Below are 24,211 nucleotides of genomic sequence, written 5' to 3' on the forward strand. Positions count from 1 at the left end.
AGTGTGATGACACTGCCATATCCTTAAGCTTTAAAGCAGAAAATATGCATTCAATTTCACCATGATTCCTCATAGGCCTAATCCTGTGACTTTTTAAAGTCAATTGAGACACTAACTTTAGCAAACTTTGAGGCAGGGCCTTTAAAAAAGGCATGCACAAGAGGTGAATTTTGAGTCCCATCACTGAGCTATTCATAACAACAGGCAATTTTAATTGTGTAGTGCTAGAAGCACTCTGAAAATAAGGACTCCCAGCCTTGCAGTTCTGGCCAATTCACTGAAGGGATATTACATCTCTGATTAGTGAGCTGACAATTACAAAGACACCAGCTGTACAAGAAGTCAGTCAATTATACCTGCTTGTTCTAAAAGATTTGCACACAACCATGTAGTACTATGAAAATGCCTTGCTTCTTGACTAGCTAGCCAGGTTTCTCGTGACTAGCATTTTTTATGTAAAAAAATAAGGCTGAAAGAAAAAGACACACACCAACAGAAACGTGGGTACATGTATTCCGGACAGGGCTAGAAACGTTGCCATTTTCCAGTCAGGCAATAAAGCTATTAAAATTACAATATATTTCTTAGTATAGATGTAGTACAAATTTGCCGTGAGTAAACCAAAAAGGCTGCTCTTTGCTCTCAGTATCCTAGATGCTGAGTCCTCCTGCTGAACACAAGCTAGCACTAAGAACGTATTCATTTACCCAATTGCATGTCTCTCCAAAAGTCTCTGAACGGGTATGGTTAACTTCCCAAGGAAGCGCTTGATGATTGGACGACTCTTGGCAAATTTGTCTTTAACCTCAATTTCCAGGACATCTGTTAGAAGTGCAACAAAAGAATATTTCTGGAAGGAAAGAACATATTTGACACCATATCAATACACCTTTATTCAGAAAGAATGTACTTAATTACTACTAATGTGCAGCAAACTCCAAAAGTAATGACTGATGACAGCAGTTTCCACATGGCAAAATAATGTCAACATCATTTATTACAGAATTTTTGCATATGCAACTAGCTTTTTACTGTTCCTCATCCCCTTTCACAGTTTCTTGAAAAGAATTGCTCAGTAAGAAACTGCACTGGATAAAAGCACTTTCAGGGTGTATGTCAGAAAGTAGAACGCCCTGTATCCTACTGCTTGCTTCCATTTGCATAGGGGAAAGCAAAAAGAGAAGGAATCCTGGCTGTACTCTGTCAGGTCCATGCAGGAGGAAGGAAAGAAGTGTCTCACTCCAGGCTGTGCTCAGAAGAATATCCCTCCCAAAACCATGCCTGGCATTCATGTTTTGTATGCATGACAGGAAGTCAGAAGGGCAATGTGTGTACAGTACATTCAGGAGCAGCATTAGTACAGAAGGAGAATTTTCTATGGAGTTTTGCCCCAACACTGACAAATCTTCCCAGCAAACTCCAAGAGAACCTCTTCCTGCACTTGAGGCCTTTAAACAATATGATGCTACTTTACAGAAGACTTCTTAATGTCTGGTGAAATAATTTTTTCACCTTTCCCTACACGGGAACATTAACACAGTTACTCTTATCAGCTTTCATTTTCATGCATTTTTGAGTACTTCATCTCTTAGATCTGTACTGCTCTGTCAAGTCTGCCCAACAGTGGCCAAAAGATTCAAAAGTGGTACAGGGCAAATGTTAAGCAAGCATGTTGGCAGACACACACACACACACACACACATATATCCAGTGTGATGATAAATTCCCTTAGGAAAACAGGCTTAGAAACTCAAAATATGTATTTGTCATCTAGATTTTAAAATATTCCAAATAAGCAAGAAAAGCATGGCATAACCTACTCAGAAAAAACAAGGTCATCTGGTTACTCTTTTGCTATCTGCCACCTTCATGACCTCTGAGCAAACCACCTGTGCACAATGCCTAATTCACGTGTGGTTAGGTAGCCAAAGATATACTGAACAATGAGCAATAGGAGAAATAGTTCCTCAGTTCAGCTGCAGGCATCAGATAAACATCTTCAAAAAAACCAATTAAACTGGGTCAGGAATAAAATACCTTCCTCATGCTGAGCAACTGTCACAACTGGCTTCCTCTGATAAACAGAACTTAAAAATGTGTCATTCTCACTTTGCTATAATATTGCAAATTACTTTGCAGAAAGTATTAGGGGTAAAACAGGATCAATCATGCACCACTAGGACAGAATATGTAATGGGATCATAACTGCTGTTGTCAGAGTATTGCTAAAAGGAAGTTCCAGCAGCTAAAGCAAGCTAATACAATGTGTGCACCAGTGAACATTATCTCTTTTCTAATAAGCTTCAAAGCCAAGGAGAACTGGAGGAGGAATAAAAAGGGGGGGGATAAAAAGAGTAAATTTTCTTTCTAGCTACTGGATAGATGGACAGAAGAATCAGTGTAGAGACCTGAACTTTGGTTTTTTAAAAGATTTTAGGACTATTCACATCTACAGTCTTTCCCACAACCAAGCACCCTAGGGCAGTGCTAATGCTGGCCCTGCTCAGTTCTGCTTTACTGCTTGTTTGCTTTATGATTTGTGGAAACATTTCCCAAAGCCTACTCAATTTTCCTCTTCCCAAAGAATGCATTAACATTCACCACAGTACAGGCTTGGCAGTCCTGAAAGGGCTATGGATGTGTGTCAGCAGTTTCACTTTGCCACATAAACATTTATCTTCAAAAGCACAGACATGGCTCTCCTGCACTCAATGACAGTTGTGGGACTGATCTCCTTCCATGGGATCTGCACAGTTTACCCAATACAAGCACATTTGGCAAACTTGCAGACTACCAGTTTCCCCCCTTGCTGAGTGGTGCTCTAACACCTTCTTGGGTTTTTCTTCCTACAAGGTATAGCTTGCAGGGGCTACATCAAAGAGCATCCCTCAGCCTGACAAAATGGAATATTTACCACCTGCTACGCAGCACGAAAACACCATTTCCAAAAGAACAGTTGTGCAATCACTGAGCATGAATGCTCATGTAGTGTAACATCTCTTAAAGAGTCTTCTCACAACATATAATCCAACTTTAATTAATTTATTTTTGCAGTTTGAAGAAATCTACAAACTGGCTAAGTGAGTTCAGCTTTTTTTTAGCAGAGAAGGGAATGAACTGCCAGCAGCTTAAATACCCAGCTTTAATATGCAGACGATAACTGCTTCTATCCACCAACAGGGTTCTTAAAATTACTAAAATTTCTGTGTCATGTTAAATAACTAGCTACAAAATAAGCTCACGGCTTTCAGAGAGTAAGGCCTAATGCACGAGGAGAAAATGCAAGGCTGGAAGGCTGCATCAGCTGGCAGCCAGCTCCCAGAAGGGATACATTACCTCTCTGTGCCAAACAGGATTAGTTGTGTTACTGATGATAGTCGACCTTCTTTCCTGGCCATGGTGAGCAAACGTAGGAAATGTACTTTTCTTGCCTGGCTGAATGGACATCTTTAGATAAGGATCAGGGTTGAAGAACATGCCTTTTTTAAGTCCAGCTGCTCTAATATCTAAAAAGCAAAACAAGAAGGAAGGAAAAAGGAACTGAGTAAATTAAAGCTAGTTCACAAAGTAGTGTATTCCTAAAATATTACCCAGGAAATCAATTCACCATAGATTACTAAATAAAGCAACTTAAAAGTACTCACACATTAACTGGATCCAGTGTACAGCAGGAAATCAAGTGTTTTCCCAAAAGAATATAAGGAAGAACGGTATCAACATCCTCAATTACATTTGAGCCTCCACTTATTTGTAAAATAAAAAGCATAAACTTGTAGCTCACCTACAAATATTTTTTTAAGGTATCTAAGGTATTTCCACTCAAGGAAAAAAAAAAAAGAAACCCCAACAGAAACAGCCCAAAATGAATCACACAGTACTTGTTTTGTTTCTGGATGAGGAGAGAAGATAAAAAACTGTATGGGAGGTAATGCAGTGAAAAGACACTTTCCAAAAGTTCAGTCTTTGATAAATGTAACTTTCCAAGTCTGCTCTGGAGTATGATGCAATTTTCTCCCAACAGAGCAGATAATCCACCTCACATAAAAGGCGGCAAAGTCTTCTGAAAAGGCTTCTTTTTTTCCTAGGGAAGCCTCAGTACTGCTGCCCTCACAACTTAAAACAATAAATAATAATTTCCTCAGGAGCATATTGCCATGACTAAGGGCTTCAATGACAGTGCAGGCTTCAGCAACAAGAAAAATAAAGAGGTACTTTTTAATATAATATTATATTTTAAACTTAACAGTAAAACATTTCTCTGTAGGTTTGCTGAAGCACAAGATTTTTCTTTTTCCATTAAGTACAGCAGTATGCTGCATGCAGCAATGCAACTGGCACATACAGTTTAGACATTCAGCAGAATTCACTGCTCTAAAATTAAATGCCATGCCTGTGGATTTGGTAAAAAAAAAAAAGAATCCTACCCAAAATTCAGAATTAAGCCATACAGCAGAAACAATTAAATAGAGCCATGTGTAAATGAACAATCCAAAAACATTACAGGACACGTGTCACATGCCTATCAGTCAAAATTACTTCATGGGACTCCTCAGGCAGAATCACAACTGTCTATTAAACAAAACAGGTTTTTCAGAACTCACAAAGCAATTACTTGCATAGTCCAGTATCTGAGTCTGTAGAACCTATCAGCTCTATCTCAGGTCACTGCTGAAAGGCCACTTCAAAAAGCATTTTTGCTGCTCTACCTTTACAATCTCTGCACATTTTATTGTCAGCTCTTCAATATTCAGAAGTGAATTTCATCTGCCTTTACTCAAGCTGAATATGCCTCTGTCTCACACAGGATTTCCCTGGAATAAAGTGCTAATCAAAACAAGTGAAGCTGGTAGACTGCACCCCTACAGCTATTTCACTGTAGTGACAGCTTAGCTCTGTTACAAGTGAATTTTTTTTCCCTTTCTAAACCACCATTCAGCTATTGCTTTTTTCAAAGTGATGGAGCCAGACTGCATTTTAGTTACAAGTTATGCTTTCCACTCTTCAATCAGAGAGGAACTGTCCCTTATGCAAACTGGAAACTTCCCTAAATTTTTCATGCTGGGATATATCAAATCCATTTCTTTCACTCCTGGAGATGCATGATTCTGGCTGGTTTTCAACAAACAGAAGTTCTAAAGAAATGACATCTTTCAAGCCACTAGAGTGTGCTCCTACAGAGGCTAATGAAGAAAAACATTCCATCTTTGATGTTATTTAGAACAGAAACTTACATTTTTTTAAACAATAATTTGTAAAAGACAGAAGCATTGGTTTTTACCTGATAGGGTAAAGCTGACCAACTTCCTAGAGTGCTGAGCTCCAGAAGCACCTTCATCTGTGCCTTCTACTCCCATCTGAAGAGGACGGAAAAAAAGAAATATACCAAAGAAGTTTTCATCTGCTTTGTACATGCCTGAGGATGATAACACAATTTTAAGGTACTATGCTAGGGAAGGAGCTGCCTTATCACCACACACAGCCTCAGCCACAGCATTAGTTTACAGCAAAATATCTGTTATTTATGTCACACAGTGCTAATATATCAGTAGCCCAAATCTTCCAAACAGAACATGTACAGGCTAACACACATGCAGACAATATTAATCAGAGAAAGCCCGTATCTTTTACAGCTTTCCCTTTTGTAAAATAACAAACAACAGCATGGATTTGTAATACACATCAAAGCACTGAGCTGTCCAGTGACAGCACATGTAACTTTTGTCACTTTCCACAAATAGATAATTTAGTGTGCAACAAAACAAAAAAAAAAAAGGCAGAGATCAAAGAGAGACTAAAAAAGCTTTCAGCTCTATTAACAAAAGCTCCTTTTAAACAGAAAAGCGCATCAGACATCTAAATATAAATGTGGTCTAAAAGCTTATGCTGCACAGATTTTTGAGGTTTGGTTTCTACTGAAATCCCTCATAAGGTAAAGCACTACTTCAGAATAAAAGTTTCTCCTGTATTAATGGCTGTCTCTTTCAACTAGCAGAAGGATTTGTCTTTCAAGACAGAGGAGATGTGCATCCAGCTAAATAATCTATCACAGAGACATCAATGGAGAGAGATCTCTGAAGACAAATGGTTCCTTGGGTAGGCACTCACTCCCAGTCAGGAGAGGTGACACAGAAAAAGTCTGAGCCAAACACAGTGCTGAGGATTAATGCCAGTGATGGAACAGGGTCTGATCTATTGAAAGATGCAAATCAGCTGAATAAAAATGGGCACACCTGTGAGTGCAGATGAAGAATGGGAGGCAGCCCTGAGCAGCTGAGCAGTGGTTTGAAGTCACCAGATGGATAAATGACTCTGGAGCTGCAGCAGCCACAGGGAAGCTGCTTTGCATTCAACAAACACACAGTCATTCCTTTTTACACTCCTTTAAGCTACTTAATAATATCATTTCAAATACTTCCCATGATGATCAGCAAGCACATCGGGATTTCATTGGAATTAGCAAACATGGATTTCTCCAGACAAAGTGATGAGGAAACAGCCATGATGCTGGGGCCTGGCATCCCCGTGGGCCTCAGCAGTCTTGTCAGGGGACACACTGTGCCAGCAGGCACTGCCCCTCGCCAGCCAGTCCATTCCCTTCCCTCACTGCTGCCTTCATGGGCACTTCCCACCTCTCAGGGCAAGACAAGTCTCACCAGAGGGCTCCGAACTATCCCTTTTCCACCCAGCATGATATTATTATGCCAGTGATTTTATAAGGATGCCTAAGTAGTGACAGGTGGTAGCAAAATTATGAAGGCATCAAAAGCAATGGGTTAATTCCCACCGGATCAGTGTCCCCTTGTCTACAGACAGATACCATGGAAGCAGTGAGAGTGATCCCACTGTGATAGCAATGCTGTCCAGGCAATGCCACAGGAATGCTGTGTATTCCAGTTTCCTCTTTTAGGCTTATTTCAGCACACACGGTTTTCCCTATTAAAAATGTTAGTCATCAACAAAAAGGCCTTCCCCATTCTATACCTGTTTTTCTGCTACAAGTTGGACTCGATTCAAATAATATAATTTTTATTGCTAACTTCACGTTATAGAAAACAGAATTTGCCAACAATTCAGCTACAGTAACATGAACGCCGACAGCGTTCCCTAGCACTTCCATGACTTTTCTATACAACCTCTTCCTGTTCCATTATGATCTAAAAAGCAGTTTCATTTCTTCTCCCCCAAGTGAAAAATTTCATCCAAGCACACACAGAGTTTTGCAGCACAAAGCTCATGTCATCTGGTGTAACACAGTGTTTCTAAATGCTCCATCAGGTCTTCTATCTCCTCTGAGCCAAAGTAACACAATAGAATGTTAGTTGCTTATCCAAAAATATGATGGACTGAAATACCTGGTGTGATACACCATCAGTATGAAAAAATCCAGGAAGCAAGGAATTTATTGCACCATAAAAAAGGGGAGTGAGCACACCATGACTCTTACCACTTCCTCACACAGCATTTCTCTAAGAAAAGACAGAACCAGTACCAAGAGAACCCAGTGGTGTCTATTGCACAGTGCTTAAGATCAACACCAAAACCATGGAAATGCAGTGAAGTTTTAATGTTTAACAACAGGCTTACTTACACATAACTAACCCAGTATGACATTTTTAGGAAGTATAATCTGAACTGTCATACAACATTCTCATCAGGAAAAGTAACAGCTCTCTATTTCTGGAACTCTGCACTGTTAATGCAAACAAAAATGTTTATATAAAATTACCCCTTCTAGCAGGTGTGTGAATTCTGTACAATACCCAGGATCTTACACATAACTAACCCAGCATGACATTTTTAGGAAGTATCATCTGAACTGTCATACAACATTCTGATCAGTATATCTAACAGCTCTCTATTTCTGGAAGTCTGCACTGTTAATGCAAACAAAAATGTTTATATAAAATTACCCCTTCTAGCAGGTGTGTGAATTCTGCACAATACCCAGGACCCTGCATTACTTTTCAAAGGAAAAAAAAATTTAAACAGCAAAAGCTGGTATAAGCCTTCAAGACCTAGCATGACTCTCAAAGACAGCCCTCCAGGTAACTACCAAGTCATTAAATGCACAGTTAGATGATAGATGTTCAGATGTCCTTTTGTTCAATGAATCCCAAAACTACTGGTGGATTACATGATAAGGTCAAGAAAATACAAAAGTTCACGTGGTTTCTCCACTCTTTATAATCACTCTGCTTCTCAGTAATGATCTAGTGCAGCACTCAGCCCATTATAAGGGTTATTCTGAGATGCATTTTTTCCTCTTGCTCACAATCAGACTAGTTGTCTTTAGTTTATAAATTGATTAAAGACAGTAGCTGGCAGGCTCATGAACTATGACACATTTTCTCCTGTAAAGTATCGAGTCTGTATGCATCTGTGAAACTGTTACTCATAGTGAGATCGGACAATTAAACGATGCTACCACCTAGGTTTGTAATGCTAAGAGAAAATCCACACACATTTGGCATACTGAGATACAAAGTCTAGTACAGCACATTTAGGGTCAGATAACCATAGCATGTTGTGTATATAATACACAACACTGCCAAAGCACAAGTTCAGAATAAATGCTATGCAGTCTGAGTAATTTCTGCTTTACTGTATCCTCAACACTGCAGCTGTCAGGACACCACCCTGACAGTTGTGATCTTAAATATTTGGCAGCTAACATCAACAAATCAAATGCACTGTGAAACTTGCTGAAGCTTAGCTGCAGAACTAACCTGATAGATAAATCACTTGCAGCAAAAGCACCATGGTACAAGTTTGGAAGCTTTTTCTGCCACTGCTTAACAACTATTCCACTGCTACATAAACAACCAAAGAAACTCTTCTAAAACTTAAACAAGTCTCATAACACAAATGCAGTAAGACAATACTTCTTGGTAATCAGGGAATTACTAAATTTCAATGGTATATGAACACTGAAAGAATTCAGTAAGTTTTGCAAGAGCAGAGTTTTTTCCAGTTTAATTCATACTAAGAATTGCCATCTCTGCAACAGTTTCATACTGAATATTAGGAAATATTTAAGAAATAGGAAGAAATGGAGACACTGGACATGGTTTCAGTTATATAATCATGTGAAAAATTCCTATTATGGTGTTAAATTACAGAAAACTATAAGTAGCAAAAAACTGAATGCAAGCAAAGTCAAATTCTTAGCATAAAAAACTTCAGTTAACCCCTGACTTTTTACTGTTATTTTATTATGAGCAATACAAAACCATGAAAATCACTTTTCAGTTTTCATAGTTTTTTAAGACAGCACTTTTTTTTTGTTGTTGTTGTTTATAATTGCTGTCAATAGTAAAAGTAGGAGATATTGATGGGTTGGTCTGGCAGTTAATACTGTCATTACTACTATCATTTTATAAAGCCTATCAATAAATCATCCACAAATACAATGAACAAAAAGGCTAAACTCACCATCACAGCAGGGTTTTTCACAGTGATACATGGAGTAGTAGCTCTGAGGGCTCCACTAACACCATGGTAGTATTTAAAACAGATTTTTATTTCAGCTGAAAAGAAAACAAAAGCCACATTAAACACTTCATGACTGACCCTAGGCAAAAGAGACACAACAAAAGGGTCCAGCTTTCAGTGACCTATCTTCAGAAACACTCTAACAGGAAATTAAAAATAGAGCTGCTGGTTATATCCTTGTTGTGTGTTGGGTCATTCTGTTACTTAACTGACAAAAATTATAACTTACCTAATTCTGCAACTCGTATTTCTGCTACTGTATCATCAGCCCTGAAAAAGGCACATAAAACATTTGCCACTAGGATGATTTTGTAGCACTTTGGAAGAACGTGACACACATGTGAAGGAAACTGGAATCACTTTATATATCAGAACACAGGAAAGGTAAATGTTGAACCATGTTTCTGGTCCCACTGATTAAAGTTTTGTTTGCTAAACTGCATTTGCTGCAAACAAAAGAGTATTATGTTTAACTGAAGCCTGACCTCCCCTGTAGTTCCTCTGCATTCTTCCAACCAAGCAGAACAGCTATAATTATGGCTGCCCTTGATCCTCTGGGATTTTCCCTATCTGGAACAATGTCTGTTTTCCCTCTCCATTGGGAAAACTCTTCTGTGTAAGGCTGGTGAGGGTTTTACCTCTGGGTACAAAGATGGCCACAGGCAGACAGCAATGGCCAAAGGCAGGCAGGAATTACAGCAGCCAGTTCAGACACGGGACGTGTATGAAAGTCTTGGCAGTTCAATTCCTCTGCTTGGTTTAACAATATGTCAGCAGTGCTGAAGTACAAAACCCAGAGTTTGGTGTATGATTTTGAGATATATATGGCCTGATTCCTTGAGGGTTGAGGTACCCACTTATCCCTACTCAGAAACCCACCCTGTAAGCCTGCTCAGCCAAAAAGGATTATTTATTTTTAAATTTGCCGCAATTACATATCAACATTTATTTACTATCTTCCTCCCAGAACAAAGGGGAGACACCTCAGAACAACTCTTCAAAGGAAAGTGTCTGGCTGACAGTGCCTCCAGGGAATCAGGAGGTGGAGAAGCTGCTGAGCCCACTTCCTCCTCCTCACAGATGAGTTCACACACACAGACAAAACATGCTCTATTTACCACAAGCTTTACAGCAAAATTCAAAATGCAGACAGGATTTCTAATCACCTACAAAGGTTTATGAGACTTAAAACTCATCAGGCAGGACGATGGGTTAGTTTCCTCCTGAACTGAGCAATTCCGCTTACCTACCAACAATGCTTATATCCAGGACTCACAAGAATTTCTAACTCACATAAAATCAGAGGTTCAGCACTTGCAAAATTTGGGAGGATTTATACAAGTACTGGACTCTCCACATTGTAAAATGCACACACTAAGTAACAAGAACTCAAGTCTGAGCATCTCCTATTCGCACCGAGAACATAAAGACAGTGTACTATTCCAACCAAAACTTCCAATTTCCAGCTATATTGCCTGCTTTTATAGCATTGTTTACTTTTATTGCAACCTAAGCTTAATTTTTCTGAGAGTTTCTGGAGCTACTGTTTATCCAGTCTGTTGTGACTATCTTCTGTCAATTCATCACTTTCAAACAAAATCTAGCAATAGAAAGGTTACCCAGCTGCTGTTTCTATCCACAGACAATCCATAATGTGATGGGGGATAAACACTCTCACTACACTGACAGGTACATTTATCTAAAGGTTGAAATGCATCCTCATATTTCTTTCTCTCAATGACTTCTATGAGCACACAGTACTTTTCAATACCTGTATATGGCTGGTGATAGAAAAATGCTTGATTCAAGAAATGGATCTGACATTCCCTTTCAGGTACACTAAATTAAAAAAAATACCATCTGACAAACAAAATACCAAACTTCAGGACTTATTGCTAGAAATAATTTTAAAAAGCAGAGCATTTAAAAACATGACAATGAGACTTCTTCTCCCACTTGCCAGCAGAAGCAGCACTGATTCAGTTTGGGCTTTATACAGCACTGCATTCACACATGCATTTAGAGAAATGGCAGATCAGCTGTTAGCACTGTGTCAGTGGGATTAATACAAGAGAAGCTGTGCTTGAAATTCAGCACAAAATTGAAAAATAGGCTACCCACGATAGGCATGCAGATGTTGGCAAAATGAGCATGGATTTGCAAGACTGGATCTTATACACAGCAACAATACAAACACTTCATAGGGTAAGAGACACCAAAGTGGTTTTTTTCTTGGCTAATAATGCTAGAAACTGCAGTTAATGTAAACAGAAGAAGAGATCTCAGAGGAACCCTGTAAGTTCAAAGTAGCTAAGGATGTAGCTTTTTGACATGTCTTGTGTGGCGCTATCAAAAAAAAATCTTGATTCGAAGAGGTTTTTCTTGATGACTGATGGATTCCTGACCTCTAAATCTATTGAAAACAAGTATCTGTGGCTGATCTGATAGTTACAGGTGTTGTGCTTGTTCTAAGGCAGCAGTAAGTCCAATTATCTGCAAACAGGACTTCAGTATTTTGAAAAATGAGTTCAATAACATATTAACACGCAGCTTTCCTCTGAACTATTCCATACTCTAAATGCACTTTTGCATGTGTCAACTACAGAGTTTCCCAGTTTCTTTCATTTCTTCTGTCACCTTGTTTTTATGTGTTGCCTTCAGGGGAAAACTGGCACTTCTCTTTTTTCTTTCCTATTTATTCTTCCTCAACAGGTTAATGAGATTGCTTTGCATGGGATCCCTAATGAAAACATTAAGAGCAGTAAACCCAGCAAAGGAGATACATCTGTACCTGACCACAGAATCATTTGCTGTATCATTAAAGCAAATAAGATGTTTCAGAACACAAAAGAATTTTCATTCATGGGAAAAATTAATGTACTTTTGATACTACACGTGTCCTTTTATAATTGACATTCCTGCAGACATACAGACCACAATAAATTCCTTCTTTAATTAAAAATAAGCCAAAAACTAAATTGGGGGGATTTATGATTCTTTCAAAGCTATCACATGGCCATATAAAAAGTGATATATATGTTAATTAATCTGAAAACTCTGTGAAACCATATTCCCCTTCTTTTAAAGCTAATAGCTGTTACTCTGTCATAACCATAGTCTTAGAGCTCTATTACACAAAAATGTTGGAATCAGTAAAGGTTTCTGGGACTCAAACATTGACATTTGAATTTCAAAAGAACACCTGCATGAAATTATAGTGCTGTTACCTCTATGGACCATATACTTCTGCCTCTTCAGTAATAAAGGGATCAGCTTACACTAAATAACAGCTTGGGTTTAAAACATCTTTAATTCCCCAAAGTTCCTCACTAACTACTTTTTTACTGCCTTCATACTTTACCTTTGCCCATCAAAAGAATGCTTTAATAAAAGACAGATACTAAGAATACATAAATACATGAGCATAATCCTTGGAGAATGCATTCTTTCTGGGAGGCAGATAATGCGGGAAAGCAACCGTGTTTGCTGTGAGAACAGCTTGCTCCAGACAGACCCTAGTCAAACAAAACACCTGTATTAGAGGGGGAACCATCTCCACTCAGAAGGGATAAGCAGATACATCTCAAAAAAGAAGTCAAATCTAAGTTGGGTTACAACAGAACAGTCTCTAGAGCAAAACAGTGCTCCTGGTTCACTGTATGGAACCTGCACAGCAGCTGAAACTTCCTGGCCACTGCAGCTGAGTGCCCAGAAGGTACTTGGCTGAATCCATGGCTCTCTGCAGACAGAAACATATGTCCTCCAACAGTCACTGAGGAAAAAGCTGACAGAACAGTAACTCATTGGAAAAATATGAGAGCATGTTCTGCAAAACTTATTTAAGAAAACTAGAACAAATGAAGTCACTCACATTCATGCTTTACAAAGCTATAAAGGGAGATGCAATCCATGAAAAAGCCACAGATTTAAATCCTATTTTTTCCCATCTGAACCTGACAGACAACTGCAGAAATTTAGCAGTGCTATGTATGTCCTGCCTGTTGAACTTTTCTGTAGTGTGACAGTTCAGTGAACTCAACATTTCTGTTTGGACATTTAGCATTCTCTTCTCTGCATCACTTTCAGCATGTGCGTTTTTGATTACTTCCTACTGGGCAGTAGCAAACAAGCAGCAGAATGCAAGGGCCAAAGCTGGCAGCCCTCAGGTACTTGCCATCTCTCTCAGCAGGTGTATCACAGACTTTATTTTACAGGAACATTAGGCAGACCACCTATAAAGTGACTTACAGAAAGCTTTTTAGCTAAAGTAGGATCAATAACAGAAAATGCTTATGTCCCACTGGTCCTTCCATCTAACCTGCTTCAAAGGGAACGTGGTGGACAAATGCTTGTTCAGGTACCAGAGCATCCCTATCCCTACCAACCCCACTCACTTTGCTGCCAACAGAGATTCTTATTTAATAATAGTCATGAGAACTATTATGCTCCAGTTTGGCAAAGTAACTGTAATCTAACCTTTAAAACAAAACACTAGGGTATTATGTGCATAAGGAAGTCAACAAAGCCTGCCACAAATGTAAAAAATACAAGACTTGATCCTGTTTCAGTTATTTTTGATGCTCAAAAATAGCTGTTAAGAGACAACATAAAAAACCAGTAGAAGAATAATAGAAGTATTTCTAACTCAGTGAATATGTCTATAAATAGAGTAGGGACAATAACCATGAGTCCCCAGACAGACCACTGAAAGGGCACTGGTTGCAGGGCACTGCACAGATGAATGTTCCAGGCTCAGAACAATTCCATGTGAGAAAACCATGACCTTTACAGAATTTAACTGGTAAAATTTTAAATGGTAAAAATATGAAGATTGGATACAAGTAATGAACTGCATTCATAGAACATTCATTAACATTGACCATTATGGCCAAAACCATTACAAAAAAAAAATTCTGTTCATACCTCTAGTTACAAGTACCCCTTAAAAGATATAAGTATATAAAGTTCAATTTTTAAAATGGTATTTTTTTTTCCTTAGATATCTATCAGCTTTAAAAAAAAGAGAGCTGGGAGTCTGCTTTGCTAGCTATAAAGTAAGGCATTTCAGTCTGAATACACTATTTTTGCAAAAGTTATAATTTCATGGAAATAGGAACTGAATACCAAGAACTTCACATAAAACCTCACTTTTAACATGATACCAGTGTAATGCAAACACATATATTACCATGTCTTCTGAATATATCTCATAGTCTACTCATGTTCTTACTCATGGGGGATGAACAGATCGAGACCTGCCCTGCTGAGGGCTTGGGGGCAGCTGGTGGAGGGCAGGCTGGCCATGACCCAGCCATGGGCACTCCCAGCCCAGAAAGCCAAACCTGCCCTGGGCTGCATCCAAAGCCCCGTGGGCAGCAGGGCAAGGCAAGGCAGGGGATTCTGCCCCTCTGCTCTGCTCTGAGATCCCACCTGGAACCCTGCATCAGCTCTGGGGCCAGCACAGGAGGAGAGTGATTCCACAGGAGGCCATCAAGTGATTGGAAGAATGGAGAATCTCTCTTATGAAGACAGGCTGAGAGAGTTGGGTTTGCTCAGCCTGGAGAAGAAAAAGCTCTGAAGAGAACTCACTGCAGCCTTTCAGTACTTGAAGGGAGCTTATCAGAAAGATAGGGACAGATTTTTTACCAGGTACAGTGGATAATGGTTTTAAACTAAAATAGGGTAGATTCAGACTAGACATAAGGATGAAACTTTATACAGTGAGGGTACTGAAATGCTGGCATAGGTTGCCCAGAGGGGCAGTAGGTGCCCAGTCCCTGGAAGCACTCAACATCAGGTTGGACAGGGATCTGAGCAACCTGACCTACAAAGAAGCCCCTTTGCAGGGGGGCTGCACTAGAGACCTTTAAAGGTCCCTTCCAACTCCAACTATTCTGTGATTCTATGGCACAAATGAAATTTTAGTTCAAAACACACTGCATCTGTGCAGTCACTGCATCCAAGTATCGCAGTGTGGCACCAGAAGTAATTTAACCACAAAAGTCCCAGGGGAGATTTGGAAATGATTGATGTGACAAGACTGGGAGTCTCTGGATGAATCCCAACAGCTGCCACTGCGGATTATTGCTCACAGCATCAAGCCATAGCACTGCTAAAGAAAATATATGCAAATCCATGTATTTCTATTCTACTGACAGTAATGACTATGACATCAAACAGTATAAATAACAACAAAGGTAGGTAAAGTAGGTGAAGGTGCTTCTTGTGGACACTGTAATTAACACTCATGGGACCAAAACTACAACTTACAAATACAAGGCCAATACAATCTCAAAGCAGGCTCTCAGCCTAAACCCATGCTAATAAACCCGGCAGGACCATGGCAGAGAATCAAGAGTGACCACATGCCCATCCACAGTGCTGTAACCTCCCCTGCTTTACCTACTGGAATATGTACAGCTTTTCACTTCTGGGCACACTGCACATGGAACTGCATAGGCACCAGGCACCTGCTGCATGGCAGTGACTGTCCTATGCTGCTCTCCCTGCCGTGGCATCTCCAGCATGACCTGTCCTCCTCTGTACTGCAGAAACCTGACTTGGGAGCTGCAGGTTATGAATGAGCAGCAGCTGTTACCAGCTAGTCCCAAATAAATCTCAGGCTTCTTCTCACGGGGTTTTTCTATCACCAGCCTTCCTATGGATCATTTCACTCCATCTTTCTGTTACCTCTGTTCTCCACATGGAATATCATCACCATGCCCCAAAGGGTATTGTGCTTCCATCCAAAGCTCACAGCCAGCCGTACCCAGAGAAACACTTGCCATCTGAAATAATTTCTGGGGCAACTGAAACCTCTCCTGCACCAGAGGATAAAGGCCCAATGTACTTAGAAACCTGAATAGCCTGATGCCATGCTAAATACCAGATGACCATACTAAATGCAAAAGCATTAAGCTGTGTTGCACTTTCCCACTACTGCTACCTGTTTAGGATAATACTCCTTGAACTTGTTTCCTTTTACAGGAGGGTGAAAATTGTAGAGCTGGGTTTAGCAATCCTTCTGTAGTTTACACACCAAAAAAAACTTGAAGGAGCCATCCAGCGAGTGAGTCATTGTTTTCCTTCGCTCACATTTTAGCAAGTCTCAGAGCAGGATGTTTGAAAGCCACCTCTGCTATGTGAGGAAACAGCCTATCAGGCATATTGATCCTCAAACTCACCTTCTTGAATGTCTAAAATGACTGAGTTCCCTTTCATGCCTACAAAGCACTTTTGCTCCTTCCCCAGGGAAAACCTAGAGGAACAAACACCTGCCTCTGTACTGGCTGGCTCTGCAGTTCAGAGCCACTCACACTGTCTCAAGGTGACATCTTCAGGACACTGGCTGTTTGTGATGGTGAGCTGCACTTGGTATTTTGCAAATATTTTCCTTCTCCTCTGCATAATATTTCCTCCCTCCCCTTCCTCAGCCACTCCCCTCAGAGGCTGCTTGTTTTTCTGGAATATATTAAGTTCATTTCTCTTTATTTCACTGTTGATTCCTTTGATTCTCCCTTCCAGGGCAGAGCCTACAGAATTTTTGTGTTGATTTTTGTCCGAGGCAAATAGAGTTTTCTTTGATCATCCTTGTTTTGCTAATTTTGGATGCTTTGAGGGGAATTAACGTCTGTTTTCAGTACCAAGAGGAAACTCTCCCCTCCCTTCTTTCTGCAGGTTGCTGATCTGAATAGAGCAGATGGCAAACTATGCCTTTACATGTTACTTTCTTGGAAAAATAGGAGATATTGAATCCCCAGGGAAGGATTTTTAAGATGAATAAATTAAGTGATCTTAACACTGAGCTACAAGACTCCAGACACACAGTAATGTGAAATTCAGAAAAATGTTTATCCAAGTCTACCTTTAAACATAAGCACAAATTTGAGAGACCTTGGTGAAACTATAAATAAGTTTATAATTATGCTCATGGAAAAACAGATTCCCAAACTGAGGCATAAAATGTTTTTCTTAAAAGATACAAATCTTTTTGCAGAAAGAGTCCAAGACCTAACCCAGCTGACTCCTACTGACTAACATTAATGCAATTAAAATGGAAATACTCCTTCTGCATGAGATTTTGTTTGCATATGGCTCATTAGCAATGCTATAATTCTCTGTACTTCACCCTCCAGAGATATTACTGGTGAACAGATACATAATGTCCCTAGGCTGTGACACTGCCAGGGAAAACCCACATCCAGAGTCTTTGGTTTAAGTGCACGCTGACTGAACACACAACTCATTATCCAACATTAGTGACTTACATTCCCTTTCTTCCCAAAACAACATGACAACTTTAGGCCACTTCTGAGTGTAAATCCTAAAGGATTATTGTAGTTACTTAGCATAAGTCTGTTAAAGAGCATCATCATTGCCAGAGCAGGTTCCATGTTTCTCAGGCTTGCAGAAAACATTTCCTTCCTCTCCTTGAGTACAGGTAGAGCGGGAACCTGCAATCATGTAGGTGGTCACAGCACAGGGCAGGGAACCTGCAATCATGTAGGTATCACAGTATATGGGTGGCAATTAACTACTGTTCTCCTCTACTTGGTACTTGGTGAGGAATGCTGTGTCTAGTTTTGGGTCCCTTGGTTTAAGAGCAAAGAGAAAATGGAGAGTGAAGAGCAGAGGGCAACAAATGTGATTGGGATGGATAAAATGTGACATGTGAGAAGAGGCTAAAGGAGCTGGCCCTGTTTAGTCTGGTGAAGAGGAGTTAAAGGCAAGACAAATGTTACTATCTCTACTCTTTCCATCAGAGATTTTAAAAGGGGCAATGGCCCCAAATTTAAGCTATAGCCATTCTTATTGGATGTCACAGAAATCTTTTTAGCTGTAACAATACTGCAGCACTAGAACAAGTTACCTACAGCATCCACAAATCTTTGTCCTTGAAACCTTCCAATAAAAACCACATTTAAGCAGGTCAAATACTGGTCCCAGCTGAGAGCAGATTGGATGCAACGAGTATTCCTATGCTGTGGCTAGTCTCCAATTGAGTTTAGACTGATCCATTTACACATTTGGTTCATGCTGGTCCCCCAGACGCTGCCCCCCTTATGGATCTGCTGCTTCAAACATGCAGGGATACTGGTAACAGTCTGCTCAATGTCATTACTGTGAGGAGCAAATATGATAAACCCCATGCACCATGACCTGTACCTCATGTATTCTACCTTGCAGCAAATATATTTCTAAACATAAGAAATATACAACTGGAGAGCTCTTTCCCAAATGTGGAAAACAATGGTGGACTAAAGCATCAGAAATAGCTTAAATTTAATAATCTGGCACATGTTTACTGGAAACGTTAGACTCCTCATTTGTCTCTCCCTCTTGCTGTGACAGGGGCAGCACGTGCAGTGCTAGACGGAGAGACAAATCATATCTCCACCACAACAGACAAGGAGGGTAACAGGGGAGCTAAGTTCGGCACAGGCTGGGCAGTGCCAGGTCTGCAGGGCATGGTAAGGAGCCCACAGCACAGCTCCTCCCACAGCCAGCCTGGCGCTGCACCACAGTGACAGCGCGGTTGTACCTGGAGGGCGCAGCCACCTGCTGCGTTTGCCCCTGCCGGGACTTACTGAGCTGAGGAACAGAAAACAAATGGAAAAGAGCAGCTGCCTGGAGTTGCATCAGTGTTGCTTCAACACCTGTAAGTTACAAGGAAAAACCTTGCTAAGCAAACATGGTCACAGACCTCTCGTTTAAAAAGTGGAATCAGAAATTTGGTAAAGTGTTTCAGTGCAGTTTTTGACCTCTCACTAGAAACACCAGTGTCACTGGTGGCATATTTATCTACCATACCATTTGCTATAGCAACATATGCTCATAAACACTCCCTTTTACAGCTCTCAGCTGCTGCACAATTGCTTGTCTCTTGTTCATTGTATGGCAGCAGAGGTGTTTGTTAGTGAAGCTCACCATGACTGAAGAACACACATCCTGCACTTCCTATCAGCTGACTGTGATGGGCAGTTCGTTGCAAAGTCAGCTGCAGCTGATTAAACTAGTAGTACTTGAAGCATTCGTTTGGGATACTCACATGAAATGGAAATATTATTCAAGAGCCTCACCTCAATACACTATGGAGCAACACATAACCAGCTAAAAGATACAAGCATCCCTGAAGGAGTTTATGTACAAGAAAGATGAGGCAATGAACTTTACCAACATACATTTTAATCTGCCTTAATATACCAGTGTCTTTGGCACCAGGGATGTTAATTATCTGTATTATTTTCTTGAGCATTCTCTTCAGTTCAATCATTGTAACGTAATGAACTCCTAAAATGGAATTTAATTTTATCCTATTCAGGCCCTTTTTCTTTTCTTTTTTTTTTGAGAAGTATGCTGTGTAACACATAGGGCAACTTGGCAAGATTCAATGACGAGTTCTAGAAATAGGAAGCATTAATATTTATTTTTAGTAGAGGGTATACAACACCTCTTAAAATACATGTATTACGATTCTATCAGTTAATTGGAATAAAAATTTCTGCCAAGACCTACAGTAAGCAGCACTGCAGTGTTTTATTCACTGCAGTGAAGTAAGGAGTGGGAGTATTTTTATTTTTTTTTAACTTATGAAAGAGGATATTACTGTGAGGCTAAACAGGTGGTAGAGCAACTCAGAGCTCTTCTGGGACTGATTGCCACTTTGATGCTTGGCACATCAGAGCTTCCAGCAAGCTCTGATACAACATCCTACGATTAGAACCTCCGTTTCTTTAGGATCATATGCTTCATATGGTAGGACAGCATAGCTTCATCAAAAAGCAATAAAAAACCAACAAAGAAAAAAACCCAGCCCACAGCAGAGTAGTTCAGCTTCCTATAAACCCTGCTCATCTGAGGGAGTGGTGTAGCTCTTCAATTCGAAGCTTGACTACCACACAGTTCAACTGAAGGCTTTTTATTTCACTCACAAAAAGACTCAGTATTTCCAAACTGCCCAGTGGATTTTCCAGCTCAACAAATCTTCAGCTGAGAAATTCTGATGCAACAGAACAGGACACTGGCACTTCCTAGAGTCAAATCCAACCTTCCCACTAACAAACACATTAGCAAGCACTATTAGCTTACTACCTTTTCCTTCACACACACTTACCATTAATATCTGGCCAGCTGAAATTTGGAACTTCTGTGGGAAGGGACTTCATCTTTCAATGTGTATATACTACAGCACACCACACAAGGCAACTCTTTCCTCCCTTAAAGTGAAATGTGCTGCCTAAGAACATCACTAGAACACAAATGTACCTCTAAGCTCAACTCTGTTTTTATGGTGTCCAGCAAACGCGCTGGAAAATGCTCCCCCCGAGAGCAATACAATCAATTCCCCTGTTTCATCAGAGGGACTGATGAATGGGTATCAAATGGCACCCTGCTGACCTGCCTTGGAATATGCACTGCATAAACAGGTACTCACATTCCATAAAGTAGGGGCCAGGTTCAATGCGCCACACAATTTGTCCTTTTTGTGTGCCAGTCACTCCCCGATTCTTGGAATCCCAGAAATTGGCTGGAGAGTTCTCATCTGAAGGAGGGAAGACAAAAAATAATTTCAGCAAGCAGTATTTAAAATAGAAGTTTTCTTGGCTTTCTGTTCCAACAGGCCCAAATACAAAAAATTACTGTATTAAATTAAAAAAAAATAAAGAAATCAAATTAACTGGCAAAAGATAAATAGCTTCTCTTGTACACTTGATAGATCAATTTATGCAGAGTGAGCAGACAGACACACAGCCAAGGTAAATATATGGCTTCCTGTAAAAGGTGACCTGCCAAGGTACAGTATTAAATTCCAAAACTTCCCTATTCCAACAGAGAGCCTATTGGAAGTGTATAGCTGATGGAAACTGCATCCCAGAGTTACCACACCATGTTATACACCAGTCTCGCTCTGTGAAAATCCAGCATTCATTTCCTAGCTGGGAAATGTAGAATTGTAACTAGGGGCATCCAGTTAGAGGCCCAAAGTGCAGAATTGTCAGTAAGCCAGAGCTAGAAAGGAGAGATTCAGCAACATACATTCAGAGAAAACATTCAAAGCAAATAGTATCTGCAGAGCAGCTTAGCAATATCAGTTTTACCCCTTCTCAAATTACATTTTGTCCTAACAAACACAACTCTTAGGGCCGTTTCATCTTCCAGACTGTATTCAGACACCCAGAACACCAAATGAATGAAAAAAAAAACAGGGGAAAAAGCTGTTTTAAAGGGCAAAAAGGTTAGTTCTGATGACATGGACAAAGCTGACATAAATCCAACTTAACTCTTTTGTACAGGAAGTTCTTTGGAAGTATGTATTATGACATTTTACCAGTGCATTTCAGCAGCTGTTTGTTAACTAGACTAGACAAGAACTACACCTATGATGTCAAATACAACACCCTAATTCTTTCCAGTAGTATTGCATATTTTTTAATCTTACTTTTTAAAAAAAGTATTTCATTTTATACATTTTAGTGCATTCTACAAATTTAAAAACACTTCACTAAGTATCTAGTCTACTGTGGCTTTGTTCATGAAGCTCATATCCATTCAAGCAGTTTTCTTAGTACTCTGGTAGGAACTCTCACATAAGATTACAGAACTGTCACCTACATTTTAGATATCCATTTATGAAAGACTAATAAACAATGCAGCTTTCTTATATTTCTCTTAAAAATATGAGCTCACACTAAAGCTTCTCTTCCTCCCTTTCACTCTGATGGCTCATCTCAGTGTACATGAATTATGATGAGTGCAGTCTGTACATCTCATCCCACCAAACCAACATACAGAACACGACCACACACTGGATTTCTGCAGCTGCTCAAGAGAACTTACACACTGCCCAAAACCTAGAGGAGCTCTGGAGAATCAAGAAGGGGTCATGGCAAGCTACTGACATTTTAAAGCCTCCAGCCATGGATAACTTTGAGAATTTTTAGAAAGCTGATGTCTCAACACCTCATAATCATGACACGTCCAGGAGAATTTCACAATTATCTCAATGACAAGGTGAAGGGACAGGAGGGTTCTCCTAACACTTGTGATCCTCAAGCTTGTAATGCCCTCAGGCTTAACTTCTTGTGCAGAATCAACATGATAGGACACAAACTGAATGCATCAGAAAGTCAGGCACACAGGCAGTAAAATCCTAAACTGCATGTATTTATTCTTCATTACAGTAAAAAACTTTCAGAATAAACGAAGCTGCATCTCACCCATGTTTTGCTGGGTTTTTTTCCAAAGCTGTATAAAGTAGAGCACTGAATGTACAGCCTGTAAATCACCCCACAGGCCTTATAAAAAAATCTCTATGTGGTTTGCAATGACACTCTAACCAAAAGAATAGACTGTTGATGAATTTGTTTACTTTTTATTGTAAAAATGGCCTTCCTATCCCAAGGCTCCCTATTTTTTTCCAGACAGAACACTGGGAAGCCATGAGATACAGCTTAACTTCCAGCAACACTACATTAGTGACTGTTCTGGTCCACCATATAAACCTGGTTATCCAAAATATCACCCCAAAAGTGAGCAGATTCTTTAAAAATTCCAGTTAGCTGAAACATAGAGTTTTAAGCTATTCAGCATTCTCACTTCCTCTAGGTAAATGAAGACACATTCCTGACAGTAAACATCTCATGTAACATGCTCTAGTTCTGAATTTGCTGTATTCTGAATCTGCTCTAGTTCTGAATCTGCTCTGTATTTAATCAACTGGAAAAGAGTCTGTTCATGATTCTAAGAAGAAGGACAGATATTTGGTATATTATAACCATAAGCTTTTTTATTCTTATCTTGTTCAACAAATGAACAAAGCCTGAAGCAATGAAATATACCTTTATTGGTGAGATTTCCAACAATAAGGCACAAGCACCTGTTATTTGTTTTTTAAACCAGTCACAAAGCAAAGTCAATGGCAATTTTTACAGGGATATTAGTAAGCTTCCTAAAAGGTCCTCCATTAACTGAGTCTCAAATTCCCAGCTGGTAGTTACAAGAATGCAGAACGCTTTCTTTCACTTTATTTAATAAAATCCCACATTTACACAAGTGCCTGGATATTCAGCCCTTTCATGAAGGAACGGACTCCTTTGCAGCAATGAAGACTAAATCATTGATACTCTGCCCACAGGCATGCTGCCACTGCAACAGAAGGTGGTGGAGACAGAGGGATGGAAAATGCTAACAGACCATTGCCTGTCAGCAATCGACTCAAGTTACAGAATTTATTTTGGTCAGCTTTGACTTTCTTCTGAAACAGATGGGTCTTTTCTACTTTTATGATGCTATTCACATAGGGGAAAAATAACATTACTAATGCATATGGAAAAATAACTTCAAACATCAGTTCATGGATTTTAAAAAGAAAAACTGAAGGAAAAAAGTGCATGGCATGAAAACACTGAAGTACACAATAATCATGAAAATATTGACCAAAAAAAGGAAGCATTTAAGAGCACAAAGAGTAACATCAGAATTATCACTCCCTCATTTTCTCTCTTCTCCCAAACACACATGCATACACAGTCTCTCTCTCCATATATATATATATATATATATTCCATAGGGAACTTCAATTCTAAGCAGTTCTATTCTCCTTTTAGCACATAATTGTGGCTGTTTGTGAAACTGGCGGCTGTTCCAGAATCTGGGCCAAAGAGTAGATATAAATATCCCTTCCCAGAACATAAAATATGCAACAAAATACTGTCTTACT

At 39.7% G+C, this 24,211-nt stretch overlaps 1 protein-coding gene across 6 annotated transcripts in view; it reads right to left on the reverse strand.

The window, feature by feature from the left end:
• The window catches only part of HECW2 (HECT, C2 and WW domain containing E3 ubiquitin protein ligase 2), a 149,347-nt gene that overhangs the window by 56,934 nt on the left and 68,202 nt on the right, over positions 1 to 24,211 (reverse strand). For all 6 annotated transcript variants that reach the window (XM_064717670.1, XM_064717671.1, XM_064717673.1 and 3 more), the window contains 5 exons: positions 20,927 to 21,034; positions 9,433 to 9,527; positions 5,279 to 5,354; positions 3,337 to 3,506; positions 708 to 850 (listed from right to left, as the gene is read on the reverse strand). In XM_064717670.1, coding sequence (XP_064573740.1) covers positions 708 to 850; positions 3,337 to 3,506; positions 5,279 to 5,354; positions 9,433 to 9,527; positions 20,927 to 21,034 — 592 coding nt within the window. The remainder of the gene's footprint in view (positions 1 to 707; positions 851 to 3,336; positions 3,507 to 5,278; positions 5,355 to 9,432; positions 9,528 to 20,926; positions 21,035 to 24,211) is intronic.

This window comes from Zonotrichia leucophrys, chromosome 7 (genome assembly GCF_028769735.1).
Source record: "Zonotrichia leucophrys gambelii isolate GWCS_2022_RI chromosome 7, RI_Zleu_2.0, whole genome shotgun sequence".
NCBI lineage: Eukaryota > Metazoa > Chordata > Aves > Passeriformes > Passerellidae > Zonotrichia > Zonotrichia leucophrys.